This window comes from Calonectris borealis, chromosome 10, assembly GCF_964195595.1.
Source record: "Calonectris borealis chromosome 10, bCalBor7.hap1.2, whole genome shotgun sequence".
Lineage (NCBI taxonomy): Eukaryota > Metazoa > Chordata > Aves > Procellariiformes > Procellariidae > Calonectris > Calonectris borealis.
The window spans coordinates 4870566-4894658 of record NC_134321.1 but is presented as its reverse complement, the minus strand read 5'-3'; the positions used below and the strand labels follow the sequence as shown (position 1 = coordinate 4894658).

At 39.3% G+C, this 24093-nt stretch overlaps 1 protein-coding gene across 1 annotated transcript; it reads left to right on the top strand.

Annotated features, from left to right (window-relative positions):
• Nucleotides 1–1041: 1041 nt before the first annotated feature.
• Nucleotides 1042–18266, top strand: GXYLT2 (glucoside xylosyltransferase 2). The gene is made up of 6 exons (XM_075158616.1): nt 1042–1225; nt 1423–1554; nt 8422–8673; nt 9665–9788; nt 12987–13159; nt 13911–18266. Exons 1-6 carry the CDS (start codon nt 1085–1087, stop codon nt 14091–14093), a joined length of 1005 nt encoding a protein of 334 aa, XP_075014717.1. The 5' UTR covers nt 1042–1084; the 3' UTR covers nt 14094–18266.
• The last annotated feature ends 5827 nt before the right edge of the window (nt 18267–24093 follow it).

Here is a 24093-nt window from a genome sequence, read left to right as displayed (position 1 = left end):
TACGATGCTTGTAATTTAGTTGCTTTGTCAGCACACATCCATCTAAGGGAGTATAAATGCGATCCGTGTTGGAATGTGAATACAATACGGTAAAAGCATTCCTGGAGGATGTGATTTTACCTCCATATGGGGGGGGGGGGGGGCACACAAAACCAAAAGGCTGTATTTTCAAAATGTCTTCAACTCCCCAAAAGAACCCTGATTTTTCTGGCTAGCAGAAAATGTGCCTTTTACACGCAGATTTTCCTGTAGTCTAGCTGAAATTTATTTAAAGCCTGCACAGATAGGTGCTAAGTGAAAAACCCGTAGTTTGGCCCTTGACTGCTTGTGGAATATAGTCTCATTCATCTGGGACATGTGAATATGTTTGTTTTTAAAAATCTCTATTTTAGCAAAATCTCAGGGATTCCATTGGGTGAAATGGAGAGCAGTCTTTTGAAACTATGCCAGTACCTTCAGGCCAGGATTAAGGCATGCACTTTTAACAGCAAAATTAATTAACTGTTAGAATAATTTACATATGAATGGAGTGGATTTTTTTAAAGTATGGATGTCGTCTTCCAGACTGGCGAAAAGTTATGGGCCTGGTAGTGAATTACTGGATGTAGTTCTGTATTCTGCATTGTGTTAGAAAGTTGGTTAGGTAGTAACAACTCCATTCAAGCTTCATAGCCTCTAAGCTGGGGAAAAAAAAAAGCTATCATTTGCACAGAGCAAGTTGTCTCGTTTGAGGTGCTATTGAATTAATTTCATCTGTATATGTAGTGCAGTGATTTATGCAAATCCAGAAATGTAGGAATAACCAGAAAATTTCTGAAAATGGCGTATTTCTTTGTATGGTAATTTTAACACTTGATTTGTACCATTGACAGAATTGGCATGACACTTGCATGTTTTGTGGATATCTAATCAGAAAAAAAAACTCCTGATCCCCTACATTATGAAGGGGAAGGAAAAAACCCTGATATCTATTAATGTGGAATTCTCTTCATGTTTACCTCAGTATTTTTTATATGCCTATTTATGATTTTTCAGGAAGCCTGGAGAACAGAAACATTCAAAAGAGCCTTCATCTTTGCAATGCATGCATCTGGCAGTTGTGGCATGTGGGGACCGGCTGGAAGAGACGCTAATCATGCTGAAATCAGCAGTTCTCTTTAGCAACAGGAGGCTCTGTTTTCACATTTTTGCTGAGGACTCCCTTAAGCCTGAATTTGAGAAGAAGGTGAGTTTCTTTGTCATTTGCTAAATAAATGAGTTAGTTATAAGCCGCAAATCTCTGAGCAAAATTACATTGAAATCAACAAGTAGCAACTAAGCACCTTTTTCCTTTACGCGGTTTATAAATTCCTTATGCATGCATATTTTTTTTAAAAAAGCTATGTAACATGTAGTGTCTAATTCCTCCCCCATGTCTTTCAGTTAAAGGAATGGCCTTCCTCATATACAAAGAAGTTTGAGTACAACATTTACCCAATAACCTTCTCAGTAGGAAATGCTCAGGAATGGAAAAAGTTATTCAAACCATGTGCTGCCCAGCGCCTTTTTCTTCCGGTAAGGCACCTGGATTTCTGAGTAGGTCGCTTCAGGAAAAGGTTAATTCCACAGAAAGGAAGCTTTGCTGGTGTAATATTAAAACCATTTTCAGGCTGAAACATCTGCTTAAAGATATTTTAATCTGTGCTTTAGCCACTTAAAAAAAACAAAACAGAAATCCAGCCTCGCTTTTCTTCCGGCTAACAAAGAATGTGTGTTTCTTATTTGTCTCTAGTTCCATTAGCCTCTCAGACTCTTAAGACTCAGTGCGAGAGCTCTTTCAGGGCAGATGCTTTCAGGGTAGATGCTGCATGCCTTCCATAAATAACATTCTTTTCAGCGTGCAGTCATCATATCCTCTTTACCCACTATCTCCCTTTCCATGTGTTAGCCCTTAGACTGATGCTTTCAGCAATCCCTTTTCCTTGAGTTTTATTTCTTTTTCCAAGACTGTCAGATTTGCCCTTAAGGTAATAATTCCAGTGTGCTCGAAGTCAGATTTCATGCAAGAGCCCTGTGCATTCTGGGATCTTCTGGTTCACTGAAAATTCGTATTCGTTACTGTATAATACTTAGAGTGTCATAAACTTGGAAAATATTTAAGGTTGCTGGAGAGAAGGAAGATGTTGATAACAGTTTTGCATATGCAGAAATATCAGAAATTGAAAGAACTTTTGCATAAAGTGATTTCTGTGGAATTGAGAACATCTATCAAAAATATCTTGTGCATTGCTGTTGGTTGGGGTGACTCCAGTAAAGTGACATGCTATTCACATGATCCAGATTTCTTCATTGCTGAGAAATGGCAGGGGGGGACAAAGAAATCTTTACTTTCTCAGATGGAAACAATCAGGAGACAGCTGCACGTCCAGATACGTAGACTATGAATACATATGTGAGAAAATATGTGCTGTCAGCAGTTCTGTTTATCTGCCATTTAGGGGTAGACTATCAAATGCACAAAGGCCAGATGGGCTGAAAGTAACTCCCAACTTCAGCAGGGATCTTCTCTTCCCTGAGTAAATATTTATATCACCTGGAAAATAATCCCTAAGCATTAGCTCGTTCAATTCAGATTGTTTGTAAGGATGTTACTCAGATGGGGTTGTTTTCACTGGGTAAACACAATTCTTTGTTCTTCCTATTTCTGTGGTATTTTTTGTCATTTTGGTAGACTCTCATCACAGAAACAGTTTCACTTTATCTGTCATCCCTCTTCTGATGACAGAAAAGGGTTATGTATTCATGCTGATTCCTTTAGGCTGGGCAGTGCTTTTTTGGTTCCTTTTTTTGTCACTCACATTGCCAAAGTTCTCCAGTAACTTCTTGTAAGGAACATTAGACTGGTGCATGTTATCATAGCAAAACTAGGAGGCAGCCTGAACCGTAAATGTTTGTTTCTCTCGGGGCAATTGCAAAATGTTGTGTGTGGTCAGGCTGAGGTTTATGGCTTTGAATAGGAAGGGTTGTCTGAGAGTAGTTGCAGCTGACACTAAGTTGATACGGATGTAGTAAAGAAAACAAGTTGTAGTAATAGCTGAGGTGGCAAGTGTCCAGTTGGGCTTTTGGTACTCAGGTTCACAGCCCGGTAGAACCTTAGGCTGTTTCTGGCTAATTTCAGCCACCGTTACTTTTATCGGTGCTTGATTAACTAGGTTCTGATATCCCTTTTGAATGAGACAACACTGTAGAAATCCAGTCTGCACACAGCAGGAGCAGAGGGTTTCTAGTGTTATTGTTTAGATAACTATTTTGACTTGTATTTTAAATAAATACGAGCAGGATGTCAGTATCCTTTTTTCTTATTCTTCCCTGTCCTAAGCATTTTCTCCTGCAGCGGCATAAAGTGTGACTGGGTTTAGGGAGGACCCCAGGAGAGCAGTAGTTGAGTTTATCAGCTGTTTAGCCTCAGTTGTGCAAATTGTCTTGCTCCTGATAATGCTAAGCCCGAGTGGAATGTCAGTCTTTGATTCACAAGTGCCTCTCCTGCCAAAGAAATCTTTCTCCTGCAGCACCAGCAGGCATGTGAAAGTGGACAGGAGGGTAGGAGGAATGTGTTAAGGGAAAATTGTGTAAGAAACTTTCAATGGTTTTACTCACTGATAAAACTAGAGCTACGTGATTCTGCAGCTTGTAGTAATGAACTGTTTTGTCCTTGGGTAACAGGTTGATGTACACATTCCCAACTTGTTGAATCTGCTTGGGTTACTAAAATATTAAGAAAGATCATACAGCATCCTACATTTTGTAGAGGCATTCTGTGACATCTGATCATATGTTTGCTACTTATATACAGGGAAAGTAGCTCGAGCCTCCATGAAATCAAGTCTAAATCTCTTGCTGCAGTCTACTACAATAAAACCACGAATGGGATTTGCAAAGGCAAAACAAGGAAGATGTGGATCTTAACATGAGCACAAAATGAAACTTGAAAAACAAACTAGGAGGGTAATGCTCTCAGCAATCGCTTGAAACTGTTTTGTAATACTAACATGGATGTTAAGACACCAGGTGAAGAACTGTCTTCTGGTCTCACGAATGTTGCATACCACAGAGCTGGCTTGCAGCTGTCTCTATATTGCTTCTTTTGGAGCTACCAAAACAATCAGCTAAAGTATGATGAAATGCTTAAGGGATTTTTGGATGATTTTAGTTCTAATAGCAACTAACATTTAGAACCCTTCTCAAAATGCTTAATCTACTTAAGAGCTTTTAAGGTAGATTAGCAATATCCTTGTATTATAGGTGTCCTCTTGAGTACGCTGAAGTATCCAACCCGGTGGATCAGTGGCAGCATGGGGAGTAGATGCCAGGACCTTATCTAGACAAAAGTCTCCGCCTCTCTTGTAACTTGAGTTAATCGCTTACTACAATTAAGTTTAGTAACTCAACTTCGTAGTACTGCTACATTAGCATCAAGATTTGTGATTTGTCCCTAATTTTGGATAAAGCTCTGATAAACTGCCATGCTAGCCCTTGCAAACCATTAGGTAGCACAGCTTCACAATACACCAGTATGTGTTTACACAGTAGTGTGTTATTACTTGCCAACCTTGCTAACACAGGGAGAATCTATGGAGACAGAAGTTGTGAAATCAAATTACAGATAATTGAGTATTTAAGTGAAGTGTCAGGCTAAATATAGCAAGTTCTGAGCAGAACTTTTTGACAGATTTACTAAGAATACTTTATATAGCTGCAAAAAAATCACACTTCTTTTAAGCTCTAAGCACCTGTAGAGTGAGGAAGACGACAAACACAGTCAAGCCATATTCCTGACCATTCGTTTCAAAAATCAGTCTGTCAGGTATGTCTACATGGTTTGTGCTAGCAAGCATGAACTCAGACTACCAGATGCACTCTTGCGTTGCTTATGCTCCAGGTCAAATGCATGTCATTTTTAACCTGCAGTCTTGTCCCTCTTGGTTAGCCCTCCTGGCAGGCTCGGTGTGCTGCCAGCCCCGGCTGTGCAGCGCCTGGTTCAGGCAGAGCAAGCTGGAGCAAGGTCTCTTGTACCACAGGCTTGCCTTGTGGTACTCAACTGCTTTTGGCATTGAGAATCAGCAGATTCAAAAATTCATCGTCTCCTCTTGTATGCCTTTAAATAAGTAAAAGCTAAATATTATTTCAAGGGCTGTGTAAAGCCTAACATTTTTTTTTGAAAACTCTTTCTTAGTTTGGGAACAGAGCTACCTGAAAGCTATGGGACATTGGGAGCGTCGGAGTTATTTAAATGAAATTTATCCCCAGTGTAACTCCACTGAAATCCCAGGAGCTATGCAAGGAACTCTTATAGCCACAATTTCTGAAATTAAATTCCCCTACCCAAGGCAAAGTTAAATGCACAGCCAGAAGGGGATGTGATCAATTCAAACTGACATGTGTAGGTTTTAAATAAGTCTTAACACTTCACATGTGAAAAAGAAAAGTGTGAAGGGCTTAAAGGAAGTTGCACAGCTTTTTTTTTTTAGCCTGTTGGGTGTCACTGCAGGGCAACACCTCGGACACAGGAGAGGCAAGAATCTTTTGACAAACCAGAAATGAGAGTATGTGAATCCGGAGTGGAGGAATACAAGGCAGAAAGCGTGGGGTCAAATGCTGGTAGGCACCCACTTCACAAAGAACTGAAATACCTGCTTGAATCCACTTATATATAGGAAAATTATCACAGTCCATTGACTTCCACAGACTCAAATTTATGTATATTTAAGGTTGCTGAAAGAACAGTTTTCTGCTGGAAGAAGCAGTGCCCATAAGCTGTCACTTATGCTTGGGAGGAGCATCTAGATGCACCCATTAAACTTCCCCCTTAACCCTCTGCTGGAAAATGCCTGAACTTGTCTCTCTACCAGGGCACCCTTAGAAGAAATCTTATGTGGTATACAGTGTGCTGTGGATCCCTCAGGCAAAATCTAATAGCTTCTGCTGTCTTTGTATTCATGTGTTATCTCCTCTCTCAGACTAAATTTTGAGGTGATTTTTTTTTTTTTTAGTATATTTTGACTTTATATGACTTCATATAGTAGGTGCCTATGAATTAGGGTTTCTAGGCGCTGCAGAATAATACACAATATCCAGAATATCCTTAAGCTGAAAAACCTTTCTTCTTTTCAACTGTCTGTCTTCTATTGATTTACTCTTAAAGTAGCTGTCTGTCTTGTTTTTTTTTAGTACTGGACTCCAGGATACTTAACATTTGCAAATATTGACCTCTGAGCGCTTAGTGTGTTATTGAACTATTTGTGTCACTCATTTATTGATACCTCCACATGCTGTTTTGTATTTTTTGTGGAAAAATGGTGTATTGCTATAACCTTCCCATCCAGCAGTGATCTGGATTTTGTTGGACTTGTTTACTTGGAGTTGCTTGTAAGCATAACTTTTGTTTAAAATGCAGAGACACTTGCCGATTCCTGCTTGTCCTGCTATGTAGGAAGAACATGTAGTTACGATGTCAGTCTGAATCCCGAAGGGTTCAGTCAGGTGAAAATCTCATTTAAGTCTGTACTCACAGATTTGGCATCTTACTGGATGCCTGTTGAGCATGCTTAAACGTAATTTTTACCGCCCACTTGTTCAAAATCTTAATGTTGTTCCCTCTATTTCACAGGTAATCTTCAGTCACAATACATTTTAATTTATGTAAAATTAAATTTCTTTAGTAGAATTTATTGTTACCTGAATAAATAGGAGAGTTTGTCATTAGTACCTTTGCAATTGGATGAGAGAGTGATTGTTCTGTTCCACGGCATGGTGAAAATCAATAGCCTTTTGGATTTGCTTTTCAAAGAAAGAGAGAGAAATAGGGCTTTTGGCTGAGACCAAAGTAAGAAAATTTCAGTCCTTCAGGAATTTTTGGACAGTTTTAGCAAATAATGAAGAAGAGCAACAAAAATGCAGTTGGAACTGATGATCAACTTTAGCTAATGATATTTATTACTTAACAAACGACCTTACAAATAGCTGGTGCAAACATCAAGGGAGTTTTCTTGGACTGTTGAAGCACTATATAATTTGCCCTACTAAAATTAATGAATGAGCATGTAAGGATTTGGATAGCCACAAGGGGGAACATTGTCAACAAGAATAGATTAAATATCCTGGATCTAATTTACAGTTTACACCCTTCTGACTTGACTAACTTTACTGTGGTTATTCCTCATATAGAGTCTGACAACAGAGATCAGAATCTGACCTGATAAGTTTTAATATGACATTTCCATTTACCAAGCAAATTGTGTTCTTCAGGAGGATGCATATACATTTTTGTGATCGATAGGGTTTTCTTAATTAATGCGAAACATTTGTATATATTAATACTGAATGTAAGTCTCCTAGGAGCACAAGGTTGTAATAGGAAAAACAGTCATTAGGAAACATGGTACCAAATGGAGATGAAAAGTGTTCTGTTATACTAGACCCTTTCTGTCTATGGAGGAAGCTATATGTTTCACCGCTTACAGATCTTGAAAAGAACTAACAAAGCTATGTAAATACATATTCTTTGAATTTTATTTCTGAACTGATACTAGATAGTCCTTGCAGGTATTTTTGTGAGCTCAGTGGATTACTGTTTCATATGTAAGTGTTCTGATTTCGGCTGGGATAGAGTTAACTTTCTTCCTCGTAGCTGGTATAGTGCTCTGGTTTGGATTTAGTATGAGAATAATGTGGATAACACACTGATGGTTTTTAGTTGTTGCTAAGTGGTGCTTACGCTAGTCAAGGACTTCTCAGCTTCTCATGCCCTGCCAGTGAGAAGCTGGGAGGGGGCACAGCCAGGACAGCTGACCCAAACTGGCCAAAGGGGTATTCCATACCATATGACATCATGCTCAGTATATAAACTGCGGGGGAGTTGGTCGGGGCAGGGGGACCGCTGCTCGGGAACTGGCTGGGCATCGGTTGGCGGGTGGTGAGCAATTGCATTGTGCATCACTTATTTTGTATATCGTCATATTATTATTAATAATAATAATATTTCCCCCCCCTTCCTTTTCTGTCCTATTAAACTGTCTTTATCTCAACCCATGAATTTTACTTTTTTTCCCTGATTCTCTCCCTCATCCCACTAGGCGGGGGGGGGGTGTGCGAATGGCTGCGTGGTGTTTAGCTGCCTGCCGGGCTACACAGTCAGTCAGAATCCAGCTTCTGTGCTCTGATAGCTGTTTTGCTGTGCAGTTCAAAAAAAACCAACAAAACAAACAGTAAGCCAATAACCTGATAACTGTTGTTCCTATGTGTAATTACATTTAGCTGATAAATCAATAACCTTTTTCAAATTATCAGTTTAAAATAAAAGTACCTTTTGCCAATAATCTTCCTTTTTGTTGTCTCTTTGGTTTCTTTTTCGTCTCTTCCTCTCCTCGCTGTGCAAACCAAAAGGTCATTTTAAAGGATGTGGATTCTCTCCTTTATGTGGACACTGATGTTCTCTTCCTGAGGCCCATCGATGACATCTGGCACATCCTGAAAGAGTTCAACTCAACACAGCTAGCTGCTATGGCCCCAGAACATGAAATACCAAAGATTGGCTGGTATAGTCGATTTGCGCGTCACCCTTATTATGGGACAACTGGAGTCAATTCTGGAGTGATGCTAATGAATTTAACACGGATACGCAACACTCAGTTCAAGGTGAGAAGAAACACAGCTGTTGCAGAAACTAATGATTTATGTATTTTTCACATCTGGTAAAGCTTAGTATAAAATTATATAAAGTTTGTAATATAAAGAATTTGAAAAATAAAGTATATATATAATTGGATACTAAAAGCAATTATAATGAAAATTATTATTAAAACAAGTGAAACTTCCTCAAGACTGGAGCACTGAGAACTTGCAGATGAAGCAGTCTGTTAGCAGTAGTAACAACGGCTTCTTCAACATTTCATTTTCTCTTGAAAGATACATGACAGAATGAACTTAAGAATCTTCAGTGCAGTCACTGTATTGTTTTTAAAATTGGAAAGCTTGGTGTAAATATCCAGAGAAATCGATAATTTTTTGCATCTGCTGTAAATAGAATTTTGTATCCTGCTGCAGATCAAGTGACTCCATGAACTGATATAAATGAGAAGGGAACATTTTCACTGACATCTGACATCTCCCCTCTTTTGTGAAAGATTTGTAAAATCTCTATTTGTTTCATTGAGCGCATATTCTCTAATCTCTTTAAAAACTTTATCTACCCCAAGTGGTCTTGTTCCTCAGTCAAGGCCAGGGGTTTCCTAGACGGTTACAGGAACAGTAAAAAAATCCCTTGCTCTTAATTCCCAGTCTGCATTTTTCCTCGTTTTTATACCTCAGTTTTCACCTTGTCCGTGCATTTTTGCATTTTTCTACTTTTCCACTTTTTCTCCCTCCTGTTGCTCAGAATAGGAAGATTGTGAATAGCAGGAGCTGACATCAGAGCTAGACCCAGGAGACCTAGCTTTCCTGTTTAGATAAACAGGAGCACAGTCAGCTCTGCTGTTCCGACCCTGTCCAGGTCTAACACTTCCTGGCAGTTCTTCATTTTTCTCGTAGGTATCTGACGTGGCTTAGCAGACTTACAGATATGTGGGTGTCACATATCACATCACTGTTCATAGTATTAACCCATTGCTTCTGTTTTTCTGCCCTGCAGAACAGCATGATACCGAGTGGTTTGACTTGGGAGGAAATGTTATATCCGTTATACCAAAAGTACAAAAATTACATTACATGGGGAGACCAGGATTTACTAAATATAATTTTTTACTTTAACCCAGGTAAGTAGTGATTCTTGGAGTCATGATTATCTGTGTTAAGAAAATTTCTTGAACTTGAAAAATTAAAAAAAAAGGTGCTATTTGTTATTTGTAATATACATAATGTACTCTGGCATGAAGTTACTGTATAAGTGCACCTAGGATTTACAACCTATGAAAATACTTCTGAACGTGGTGCAGGTAGTGGGGCTCGGACTTGGTTCCGTTGAATATGTAAATCTCTTTTCTGGGGAAAATAAGGAAGTATAACATCAATGATCAAATGCAGGAATGAAGTTCAAGTTGTATGTGTGCTTAAGAGGGTCACTGGACCAGGGCCCAGCTGAAAAAATGTTTTTGTTTCAGATGTTTATCTGAATGTGAAATTGCCAAACTTTCTCCAAAGCTATGCTCTATTTTTCTGAAATTTAGCTGAATTCTGATATTTATGCAAATGAGTAACAAAGGTAATATAAACAGAAAATGGACACAGCCGTTGAAATATCTGAAACTGTTGCCCTCCCTGCTTTCGCTCCTTTGCTAAAAGTTACTTTTTGAGAAAGATGCTTCCAGCCTCTCAGCTGAATGATCCAGCCTCAGCAGGCACCAGGATGGTGTCATCTATATTCTGCTGCTTAGATTTGTGCATTTTCTGCTCCTCTGTATTCTGCTTGCTCTGGGACTATGAAGAGCTACGGAGGACTTCAAGCCTCTCAAAACCTTGTTGTCAGAGAACAGATGGCATAACCCACCTGTCCCAGTGTGGACCAGTGTGACCAATATGTATGTACTTGTCGGCCCAGCAAAATGTCATATTTGATTGCTGCCTGTCACTCTTGCACAGTGCCTCCATAAACAACTTGTAACATTTCTGTTTGTTCTTCATTTCCTCTTGAATTGGAGTCGTATTCTCATGAGTGTGTATTTCCAAGGAACTGGCAAGTTTAGGCATCTTTATTTTAAAAGGGTGTGACTTCTTCCACAAGTGCTGAGACAGTTTCTGGAAATTCAGCCCCTTGTAAGTATTTTGCACTCATCACACAGAAATGACTTCAGGCACTTCCAAAAACAGTAACATCTGAGAAATGCAAGGATTTCAAAATCGTAGCATAGTACGTGCTTCCCAAAGAAGCCAAGAACCTTATTTCATGCTTCTGAATATCCATTCTTATTTGCTTTTGCTTTTCCTTGTTTCCTGCGTGACCTTGTATTCCCTCAAGTGATCTTTAAGAACAGAGTAAGTTTGGATTTATCTTTATTTATTCTGTTCTCTTTTCGTTTTCTCTGAGGAGTCATAGGGTGTGTAAGTGGATATACCCAAATCCAGGCAAATAAAAGGAGAGAGCAAAAGCAAAGCAATAAGCTAACATCTGTTTACTGCAGACAGATGTCAAACATCAGTGTCCCTTGTACACCATGTATTACCCTCAATCCTAGGGAAAACATAACGTGGAAGAAATTTTCATTATGAAATCATAAATGAATTTCCAAAAAGAAATGAATGTTATGGGAATACAGTCTACTGGAGGAAGAAAAAGATGAAGCCAGATTACTTGTGAAGTCAACTCAAGCTGCTAACTTAAGTGTGGAGGAAAAAAACAAAGATTGCAAAAATATTTTAATTTTGTGATGAGAGTATTCTCTATCAAATCCACATGTTGAGACTCTTTTCTGCACCATAGTCTGTCTTTTCCTTGTAGCTAGTAAATAATTTTTTACGAATTACGTAACGTCAGACTGCGCAAGAAAAGAAAACAAAAGAACTGGATAAAATTAAAACAGAAAACTAGACTTTCCCGAGATTTAAAACTGCTGGATTGTTGAGACTGGCCTGGGAAGGAATCAGTCAAGACTGCTGCAGGTTGCTTTTCATAGATGCAGTGCGTTGGCTTAAAAATACACAGAACTGTGTTACCTGGGGCCTAAAGAGATGCACCTTTTTCCCATCTCGGAAGGCTATTCTGATGATTAATGGATCTGAAGGCTTGCAGAGCAGCAAGAGTTTGAGTCCAGCTGTGACAGCAAAAAATGCACAAAAGCGTCACGGTGAGGAGAAGATCAAGAATACTCAAGTGACATGTACAAAAGCTATTAAGCACCTGATGACATCCTTTCCCCATAGTGACCTGCTGATGAGCTGTACTTGCAAACATCTGTTCAGGGTTACCGAAAGGATCCCCGTTAACTGTACAGGGCTTGGATCAGGCATTACTGCTCTTCCTGCCCTTTCAGCAACACTGGGCAGCAATTCTGAATGTGTGATAGGTCATTCTGAATGGAAACCACTTACAATCTACCCTTTCTTGAGCAGTCTCCTGCTAGAGAGGCCCTTGAGGGAAGAAATGTTTCAGAAACTTTTTCTCCTACTTCTTCAAGAACCACACAGGACCAGCTGCAGACTTCCTGGGAAGCTAAGAAAGGCCAAGTGAAGAATTCAATCTTCAGTGCTTCTGACGTGACCTGCTGGCATAGTGCAATGATTCATTTTGCTCCGTTTCTGAAGCAAGAAGGTCACAGGGATTGGCGTGATTTATTATAAGCATGTTGCAAATACTGTGGGTGCATGGAGGAAGTTTAAAAAAAAAATCAGTAGGAGAAAGGCGGTTATAAGCCCTTTTGAGAAATTAGGCTCATCTTTAAATAACCTAGACCTGTGAAATTAATGGATGGCAACTCTTAGAAGGACTGTGGATAAAATACACTACCTCTTATGCTCTGCTGTATCTCAGTATAACAAATTGTCATAGCCTCAGTGAAGGCTTCAGCAGAAAACATTGGATATACTTGCAAGCTTTCCCATGCTGTCTCCAAAAGGATTCAGGGTTTTGCATGACCCTTACTGCTGTATGTGCTTCCCTAATCATTTTTGTCACTCCAGAAACTTCTTACTAGGGCAGAGGACCCTGGATAGTGCCACCTGGTGCATGCTCTCTGGGTTTGATTCTGTCACTTTTAGCTTTGTAAAATGCTCTCTTGGTTTATGTTTGCACCCAGTCTTTGTGTTGCCCTCTTTTTCTGTTAGTTCAGGTCTAACAGCGCTGAGATATGTATAGTCATCCCCTGAAGAAAGAAAGCTTCTGTCTAGCTGCTGCTTGGGATATTTGCAGAAGAAGTAACTGAAATTTTTCTATCAGCAGTCCCAGCTTTTGCACAGAAACATGATTTAATTTGTAACTCTTGTTTGATGTGTCTTTTTTCCCCCCTGCCCAACATTGGCAGAGTGTCTCTATGTGTTTCCGTGTCAGTGGAACTACCGGCCTGATCACTGTATGTATGGAAGCAACTGTAAAGGTGCAGAAGAAGAAGGTGTCTCTATTCTGCATGGAAATAGAGGCGTCTACCATGATGACAAACAGCCTACATTCAAGGCACTCTATGAAGTGATACGTGATGTAAGTCTTCTATCTCGATAGAGGAAGTCCTTTTATTTCAATGGAGATTACTGCTTTAACCGGGTCACTCAGATTGCTATTCCAGCAGATCAGGCTGAGCATAGTTGTGCTTTATGTTTATGTATACCCATCAGACACAAAATAACAAGGTTGCTTTGGCCTCTCCTGTCGTACTGCATGTGTGTATTTGAGATGATTTAAATGATCCTCCTTCATATTATAGTAAACTTCTAATCAAAGAGGCTGATAAATTGCTTTTCTATAATAGTGGAGGTGGAAAAAAGTGTTTGAACGGAGTTCTTCCTGCTGGTACTGCGGCTCTGGTCCATAAATGCCCAATGAAAGCTTGTCCTCCCTGAGCACCTGGCGCCTCTGGGCACGTGGAAGGCAGAAGCTTGCATGCAGACACAGGTCCATATTTCTACTTTGAATGTTGTATGTGTACAACTCTGCTCTCTACAATATCTGTTTCGTTACAGTATTCCTATGTTAGTAAACCTCCTTTAAATATAGACTCTAGAAATACAGTTTCTGGGAAGTTGGCTATTTCAGGTAATAAACCCAGACAAACTTTTCTGAAAGCAAGCACTCTCGAGCAAACCAGTGGTTGAAGTTGATAGGCTTTGATGACACTCTGGGAAGGTGAGGGAGAAGTCATTGCCTACCGATATAAGGTTTTATCTTACAGAAACTTCTAAAATGCCATTTTGTAACTTGTGAAAACTAATAATTCTTTTTTTCTTTTCTTTAGTTTCCATTTGAAGACAATCTCTTCCAGTCTTTGTACTACCCTCTGCAGTCTAAGTTTCTGGATACAGTGCACACTTTATGTGGGAGAATTCCACAAGTATTTTTGAAGCAAATTGAGAAAACTATGAAGAAGGTGTATGAAAATCGTGTCATTGTCTACTTGGGGGCCAACCACAGATACTAAATGTAGCTATATTTTTACGCCGAGTTTTTCATTCTTGCATCCCCATCTCATGAAGCATATAAATTAAGAGTATGACCTCTTTTACTGAAACTCAGACTTAAAATATTTTCCTTATCCAATTTCCAAATAACCCCTGAAATTACAAAAACAGAAGAAATCCTAGAAGTCTACCTAAACTGTCCTTTCTTAGGCCTTTTGTTCTCTTCCAACATTTCTCTTGGTTGCAACAGGGAGAGCTGATGATTCTCACTTTTATTTGATGAGTTTAGTTTGGTTTTTTGTTTAAGAACAGCTGTATTCACTGTAACTTTTTTTGAAGTTGTGCAAAAGCTTGTATTGATCTTAGGCTTAACAAAGAAGTTACGGTATGAGCTATGTAACATATAGGGAATATAACTCTTGCAATGATAGGGCAAATATTCTTGACTGTAATGAGAATGCTGATCACTCTTGTGATAGGATGAGTTAAAATTTACTATAGTAAAGGGAAAGTATTTGCTTAAAATTGCACTTCTGACTGAAGATGTATTACCTGCTATTCTTCACATGTAGGACCTCAGATTTCCCTTACTTAAAAAGATTTGGGGAATAGAAGTGCCTATTTACTTTGTATTTTACAGCACTTTTTGTCTAGTGATTGTCATTTTTCCTCTATGCTCTTCAGTGGTTTTGTGAGAGCTTCTCATGAAGGAATTAAAAGGAAAATAATTACAGCATAAATAGGAAAACAGTGTACAAGAAATGGGAAGGGGATGCAGTGGAAGCTGTGGCACCTGCATAGCTAATGGAGAACAGAAAGAGAATCCTTTCTTGCGTGGAGTACAGTCATGTTCTTCCCCTCCAGTCTCTTACAATTTTAAGAATGTATTCCCTAACTTGGTAATACTAATTACATTAGACACAATCCAAGAATATTGTGAATGAAGAGTACAGAAGGAGGTACTATTGATCTCTTTTCCTCTTTAGTTAATCCTCTTTAATTGCTATTTACTGCACAGTAACAATGGTATGCCACCGTTCTTCCATCCCTATGTCGGAAGGCTGAGAACGCTGCCTCTGACCCCCCCTTTTCTGCTTCGCCAGAGACCTGGGGCACACAAATGTATTTCTGCCTGGCGCTTTCGTTCCTGGAAGTAGTGTGTTTTATGCTAGGATCATAATGAATAGTCTCAAAGTGAAAGAGGATACAAGATGGCTTTGATGTTTATTTAAAATACTTCATTTAGTTTAGATTTCGAAAGGACAATGATCGTCTTGGGATATGCACAGACAAGAGCTTATTAAAACTCGCAGTAACTGAAAGGTGCTTGGGACAAGTCACTGGGGAATTGGAAGTGAGGACACTCTTAAAGAGCAGTGATACAAGAGCAGACTCCCAGAGGGCATTTTCTAAGTGTAAGCCCTGAGGGGTGTGTGTGGGTGAGTGCTTAAAGAAAACAGCAGAGAAAATGGTCTTACTTTTCAAGTCTGTTCAGCAAAAAAAATTAGCCATTACTTGGAACTACTTACTTTTATATCTAATAGGCAAAGTAGGAGAGGGGTGAGGAGGGTGAGATACATGAAGCTTTTCTCTAATGAAAGGAAAACTGATACAGATTGTGTATCTTGTACATGTAACATACATTTATTAGAGATAAATATTTGGGGTGTGTGGCTGAGGGAAAGGATATGATTCCTAAGCTAAAAAGTAGGATTTCTGAAGAACTGCAGTTTTAGGGGTTTCTACCCTATGCAGTCAGGCCTGATGCACAGTTTCATAAGAAAACAGTCTCCAAGAGAAAGTCCTTTTAGCTTGCACATTCCTCTCTCCTTGTGGGGCAGCTCATGAGAGGGAAAATGCAGGCCTTGCTGGCATCTCAGGCTGCCAGATAAACAGGCTGTACGCAGGATGAAGTGCCGACAAACTTTTTCCAAACACTAGAGTGTGAAAGTGTCTGACACACATCCGTAAGCGTGCTGTGTGAATGACACAGCATGGCAAACAGCATCACTACAGAGTCCTCGAGTAGAGGAGGTGTTAAGATAGAGGCTTGGAATAAGGGGCATACGGTCTTGGTCCCAGCAATGTCAGTGCAGTCCTTGCAGGCATGACAGACAAACAGAAATGTCTGTTGTTTGCGCCTCTGTGCTGCAAATTCTAATCAACAGTTTGTGCATGTTTCTGACTCAGATCCATTATCTTGCAGTCTTTGCCACGTAAGTGTAAATTGACATGCAAAGGACAGAGGCAGCTCTGCATCTATTTTGATTGAAAGCCCAGAATTTCCTAGTGGGACCCAGGAAGGCATTTAAACTTAATTGTAGACATTGCTGTCTCTCACAACTTGCCTTAGTATTTTCTATTTTAACTGAAGTTTTAGTTGCTACTTAGAAAGAACAGTACATTTCTAGCTACAGAGAAAAGTTTGAAAATGTAACCCAAATGAACCTTGAAGACTTCAGAACCAGAAGGCAATGAAAGCAAAAATTCAGCATGCTGTTTTAAAAAGTTTAAGATAATGTAAGCCTAACATACGACAGGTAAACCTTTTAGGCTAGCAATACTGAGAACTTGTAAAAAAATATTAGCTTGCTTTTTGGTTTTCAAGTGTCGGGGTAAAGCTGACTGTAGGTCAAATGAGGATAGATGAGACGCATGCTGGGCACTCCGAATTCCTCTTTTCTATGGTATCTACAAGCCACAGAAAGTTGCAGAGCAAAAGTCTTGTTGCCCAGACAATTGCAACTCTGGTGCTAAGCCTCTGAAGTTTAGGAGGCTGTGATTGTGTAAGCTATGATTCAGCAGAACCCTGCAACTATGGGCACATTAAAATGAAGGAATGGAATTCATTACAAAACAAAGGCATTATTGCATATAAAATGATTAGAGATTAGAACAGTGCTTTTTATGTTTACAGGAGGTGCTACTTTAGGTTTAGAAAGAAACTGTGTTATGTTCTCAACAGCTATTAAAATATATGAAGTATATGCTTTAACATGAAGACTTTTGTTAATGTAATATCAACTTGCAGGAAGGATGGGGGAGGTTCCCCCCACTGTGCTTTTTCTGAGAAAAAAAGCTATAATTTGAGCTCTCCAAAGTGTTTTAAAACAATTATGTAACTTTGATTTTTTTTGTTGTTAGGCTTATTAATTTATATTTTATTACAGCTTCCGAAACCATGTTATATTTTGGTTTTAACAGTAGTTGATTCCAATATTAATCTTATTTAGAAACGAGTTTTCATTCATTTCGTATTTCATACTTGTGGTTAATTCCTTGTTAATTAGCCTTCATTTATTTTAATAATGGGATGTGTAAATACTTATATAGACTTTATATCCTCATTTCCCCTTCCTCTCATGTATTTTAGTAATTCCCAGTGGTATAATGTAACCAAAACACCTTTGCTAATGTAACACCTTGAGCAGTGTCATCATAACACGGGGGGGAAACCAAAATAGTTTTCTCTAAATGAATAGAAACTCCAGCATACGGAATGTATCGAGGAAAAGAATCGCCTTTCACACTGAGAAAGAAACAGCAGGGTACAGCGCAGAGAACTGTGCCCGGGTTATTTGAACGTAAGCCCTAACCCAGCAAATGTTTGATACTCTGAATTTTGCCTGTGTACTCAGTAGGCTTACATTAATGCGCAAAGTTAAGCATGTAACCAAGTCCTTGCTGTATCAGCGTCAAATATTCAGGTTCTAAATTTGCTGTTATACTTGAACTTGCCGAAGATAGATAAATAGGGGCTTTATGTTGAGAGCTGCTGAGCACCTCCTTTTAGCCCAAAGCCATTTAAGAAAGTGTCAGGCTAGCAGCGCGCGTTGTACAACAAAGAACTGCCAGAGTGGGAAGCATTTGGTTGCATCATTTATATAATGTGAGAGGTTTTCTAGGCTATTTGCCTGCATATTACAAAGTGGGCTTAGATCGCTTCGCTATCATTTCACTTACAGGTGGAAACTGGAAGCTGCTCTCTGCGTGTTTGTGTGTGTCTGTCTGTGTACACAACAAGAGCGTATGTGTAAAGAATTCTGTAGCTTTTCTCTGTCATTTAATTGCTTGTGTATTTTTATTTGACAAGTGCACCAATTGTTTATAGCTCCCAAGGAGGCCTAGCAGTGCATTTCTGTGTTGATTAAGATCCTTTGGCTTACATTACAAATAAATGAAGTTTTAAGCAAGCTCTGCATGTTGATAGTTTTCTTTTAAATACAAGATTGTGTGTGTGTGTACTGGGTCTGGCTGGGATGGAGTTTAGTATCAGTGATGTTATAGTGTACATATACAGGGAATGTCTGCATTGAGCAGAGAAAAACGTTCCTTTTTTACAATTTTACCGTCGTGAGAGAGTATTAGATTGAATATGTTACTGAAAGAGACAAACACATACATTTAACTTTCCTCAAAGTGCTAATGGGTCATGCTGCAACTCCAGTTGTGTTACGGTGACCATAGATCAGAACCTGGGCTCAGAGGAAACTGAAGTTTTACCTTCTACTCTTACTTTTCACTGTTTCCCCATTGTATCTTCTGCTCCTTAGAGGATTTGGTCATTTAACATCATTTCCCTTCCCTTCTTCTTGTATTTAATTTTATTTCTTTGACACTCTTGTATGGTCTTGTATGCTGCAATGTCCTTGGTTTTGCTGCGACATCTCTGTGTGACAGAAGTTTGTGAGCTGTCTATTCAGCCAAACCAGTTGTCCGCCTGGTGATGAAATTGTTTTCTCACTTGCTCAACTTGCTCAGCTGTATGGTACGCTGCGCTCAGTCACGCTCTCTTTGAAGTCAAGAATAAAACTCCCATTGATATTCACGAGAAAAGGTAAGGCCAGCTGTAAAACAATAGTACTCTGTACCGCGCTAATTCATCTCTGGCCTGGGAAGTGTGTAGCTCTGTGGTGTTTGGTTACGTGTTCCATAACCAAACTGGTCGGTGATGTTCTGATCCAAGATTTTTCACTCGCAAACGTGGCTTCAGTCAGTATTATGGGGAGAACGCACAATTTTTCCAGGGTACAGGCTAAGCAGAAGTAACACGGGTGCAACAGCAAACAGGACGGGCATTTACCCATTGCTGGTGATTCAGAGGAAGGGACCTGACCCGTGATTTCCCACGTCCCCGTCGCCATACCGCCGGATTCGTTACCTCAGTCTAAATCTGGTTGGCTGCTGGTCTCTTATTTGGAACAAATAAACACTGAAGCAAGGCCTTGGAGCTCGGTTACCCAGCTGAGGGACCGGGTACTGGAACAGTCTCTTTCTCCCCTGCCCTCACTGCTGTATGCACATCGGTAACCACGGCTCTGACTCCAGGAGACATCCTCGTCGCGTCGCTGTGGAGCGTGAGTCTAAATGGAACTCAGCTATGATTTTACATTCATCCTCGTAAGTATGATCCTGGTAGAGAACTTCTGTGTTCTGTGACATTTAGAGCTGGGAATAAAGTACCACTAACTGAAAAATACGTGAGACACTAATACCAGGATAAATCTGGACACTTTATCAGCTTTAAAACAAACTGTAGACCACTGAATTTCAAATAATTTCCTTCCCGCTTCTTCAGGAAGAGACTCCTAAGAATCGCGTACCTGTAACCATAAAGCAGCCAACTTTCAGAGTGTGTTTTGCTCCTCTCCATCAGATATCGTCAAATACGATGCCAGTAAATAGACACTAAGTACCCATCCTGAGATGGGATGGCAGCGGTACATGGGTTGTCCCCCACGGAGGCTGGAAACATTCCCCCTTTGTGCTCCTGAGGCAAGTGCGTATCTATGCTGGGATCCATGCAGACCACAGCCTCCCAAAGAACCACCGTTGGCATGAGATAAGGAATTGCTGTTCGTGCTTCAAAAGAAATAGCAATATTTGGAAAGTTTGCTTTCATTCCGGATCGGAATAAAAAACAAGCTGTCAACACTTCCTTTGAAATGAAAACAAAAATTGAGACAAAACACCAAACTGAGAGTCAGCATTTAAGATTAACAAAGCACTTCGATAATGTTTTCTTTTGAGGTAAAATATTTTGTTTTGACTTTTACATTTCTATAAATGTACCATAATTGCTTATGTTGTTTTGTGAAAACTACAGTATAGTCCAAAAATGTGTAGCAGTGTCTTAGAACTAAAATATTTTGGTCAAACTGAAATAGTGATGCTGAAATGATGTGGCCCTTTTTTTAAAGAAGTGTCATCAGTTGACCTGTTCCTGCAGAAACGTCTTTCCCAAATCCTTCTGAACCAGGTTGATTCCCTGCTGTGGTGTTAGAACTGTGCAAAGCCGGTGCCTTCTCTGGGTACGCACCTTTAAAAAAAGATCTCCTTCCTCTTCTGCTCTGCGCTTCTACAGGGCAACTTGTTTTGAATACTGGCTTCCTCACACCTGAGGCTCCAAGTGAAAAAACAAGTCTGCTTTTAATCTGAATGATCTTGTCATTTGTAGAGTAGTCTACGAGAAGCTTTCTGTCCTAGGGATATACTGGGCGGAAGGTGTGAGAAAGCAGCTTGGAAAGAAAACTGCACTGGCACTGGTTTGCCATGGGCTCTCGGAGTAGTAAGAGAAAATACGTGAGGACTCGTGTGTTAGTTTAGGGGCTAGATGCTAACTTGGGAAAAGCCTAGAATGCTTATCACATCTAACTGTTCCTTTTTTTTTTTAAATCTCACTGTGAATACTCTTTCAAAATAAAACCCAACTCCCACAAATACCATTTTTATGTTTTCAGCCTTTTCAGGACTTAAGGCACCTCAGGTGAGCTATTCTGATCTTTTGATACTCCCAAGTCTTCCAGATCTATTAAAAGCCTATTAAAGATTTTTAGTCGTTTTCTCAGAGGAGGGATGCAATTTGTCCCAAAGTGGCTATGATGTACTTTAAAGAAAAAACAAAAAACTTTTCCATTCTGAATGGTCCAGAAACACAATTTTTTAGTGTCATTTTATTGTACCATACTTGAGTTTCTGCAGCTATAAACTAAACCTCAAAACAAACAAACAAACAAAACCCCAACCTCTTTTTGTAAATCCTTTGATGTGTATTGACATACAGTATTTTCTGAAGATCTAAGTGGGTCTCAAAACATAGGATTTTTCCCATTTTCTTAATTGTTCTCACTATTCTTACTCTGCTGCATCTCGCTTGCTTGGTATTGTATTGAATTGCTACAGATTCCTTCAAAGCACACTAATCAATTTTAGTTCAAACTGAGTTGAAATACCTTACAAATTGCTGTCACACATCAATGAATGAAATTACTTTAAGTCAGATTAGGTCAAGGATCTCTAGATACCTCATCTAAGCTTCATTATTGAAAGCAAAAGTATCTCCTGGTCCTACGCCCTCCATCATTTTAACCAGCGTCGGGCCTATTGATCTGTGCCCAGGGGTTGGACAGTCTATAATTCTGTGGAAACTTTCAAAAGTCTTATAGTCCTAAACCTCAAGAACCAGGTTTTGTTGTTTGTTGTGGAGTTCAAGACCTTCCAGAGCAGTGAGATAAACCAGTCCAGCTGAGCCCCCGCTGCTGCCCAGATGAGTAGTCCTCCGTTCCTCTGCTTTCCCCATGTGCTGGTGCTTTTTCCCTGCATTAGCTGGCCCGGCTGTGCTGTGCCAGGAGAGCCACCGACGGCGTTGAGAACTTCAGCCTTGCAAAAATAATGGTTTTCTACTAGGTCGACACAAAGGAAGAACAGGAAATGCAGGAATGCCCTATTTGGGTAGTGCACATGAATCCCTTAAAGATGCATCAGAAACAGCAATATGATATTTTCTGCCCTTTTTTTTTTTGTCTGCAAAGAGTGTGACATGATTACGTTGCTGTCACTTGGTTTCTAGGTCTCATTTTTGTTGATATTTCAGGAAGATGAGAATGTGGCAGTACATGTAATTATGCTATATAACTTAGATGTTACTTCTATGTCTTCCTTCAGTATGGATGAATATGAACATAAGTCTTATCAATGTTTGATCTGAGCTTATCAAATGTAAGATCAAGTAAGAAAATAGAGATTTGTCCAAGCGCATCAGGCAGAACTGGACTACATTGTAGGCAGGACCTGGGAAACTCTCAAAAAATATGTTTGCAGAAGTTTAAAAGAAATACAAAATGTAAATCTGAACACGGCTTTGTATAAGTTTAGTGCAAGAAGAAACCCAAAATCTGGATTGGAAAACAGTTTCTCATCGTCCTTTAGTTAAAGGTTTAAAACCACCACATCTCCTTTCCTACCAAGGTGATTTTTTTTCATTGTTGATTCTCAGTAAATACTCCACAAGCAGCACCGGGAACTGACACAAAATGAAATCATACTGTGTATGTTTTTATTACAAGGTGTGCCAAATACCTTACAAAGAAGAGTAATTATCATTTCTGTTTCATTAATGAAGAAACACAGGTATGACTGCCTAACTCATTTGCTTGAGATCACACAACAAATCAATGATGAAACTACCTACAAGCTTTTTTGTATTCTAGGATTGTATTTAAATGTTTCTCCTTTGAAAATGGAAGGAAAAGATGATTTGCTGGGAGTTGAAATATTTTTCAGTTAGTTAAGGAGATGTGGGTTTCAAAACATGCAAACCTCCCCTAAGCTGAGCTTCATCCTAAAATGCATTTGGAATAATCCTTGTTACCATACAAATATGTAAGTCATTCATGTGCTTTCTTTGCCTTATTTCCATAGAAATAATTGTGGGTTTTATTTTGTTCCTGCTCCAGAGGAGATGATAGTTTTTAGTTTCCTCAGAACAGGTAGATATTATTTGCATATCTTTAAACATTTTCCCTGAAACAAAACAAAAAAATACAGTGTTTTTATTAAATCTACATGTCTGTTGTTGAATTTCCAGGACCTCTTGATGTCATAGTTCAAGGTCTTTTTTTTTTTTTTAGAAAAGGAAAAATTCAATTTAAAGTGGCTTTCCTGTAGAAACCCCAAAGTTTTTGGAAGTATATTATTTGGAGTCTTTTTTCCTCTAATAGGGGGAGGAAGGGGAGGGGCGGGGGCTGAAAAATGGAAAGCATTTTCTGTTACAGGCCCTCCTGTGGTAGGAGGGCAGGAGGTGAAAAGACAGGGAATGTGGCGTTATTATTTATTTTCTGTAAGTTGCAGAATGACTTTTTTAAAAACGGAAGATTCCTGTCTCTCTGAAATACTTCTTCAGTGCAAACAGAGAGTTTTTATAGTTGGACTGGTAGACTTATGTACACATTTTCTATCAATGAACAATATCAAAAAGAGGACTTCAAGAAAAAGAAAAAAATTAGACAATTTCTGGTATGTCAGTGCACGCAAGGATTCAAAGGCATACTGAGCTGTAAAATGGAAACTTCTCCATGAATTGATTTCCAGATCCTAACCGCTGCTTTCCAGAGCCTGCTAGTATGTTTGAAACCTTCAGTCATACTGTCTTCTTTCATGATTGTCTGTCTTTTGTCATTTGAATTAAAACCTCTTTCAATGCAAAGATATTTTTAACCAGCACATAACATTTGTCTCTCCTCCGAAAGTTTTGGCTTTGTCTGGCTAACAATAAGGAAGCAGGCCTGAGCCCACGAAGGGCAATGATTCAATTGAGCTTGTGGAATGGAGTTACTGGCGAAGTGGCAGACTTAACACCATTGTGCAGTGTTTCTTATTGTGCATCACTCACATACCTGTGTAAACTATAAAATGCTGTCATTTTTTAGATTTAGAATACATTTGCCATCTAGTCTGACCAAATGGAAAGAATTAGAAAAGCTGCTCAACAATGAAAAGGCAACATCAACGTACAGTTAGTTCACTTGTGGATTCTACCACAATACGAAACAAAGATCTTCCCTCGGCATCATCCCCAACGTACCACAGTAATAAGTTATTTAATATACTACAGATATGTGATAAATGCTACACTTCAGAAAACAAAAGTCCACTTTTTTTCAAAATAAGAAATCAACAGATCGGAGTGAAACCAGAGGCGTTTTTCCCTATCAGGTAAATCCTGCAGAAATTGTCCTATTA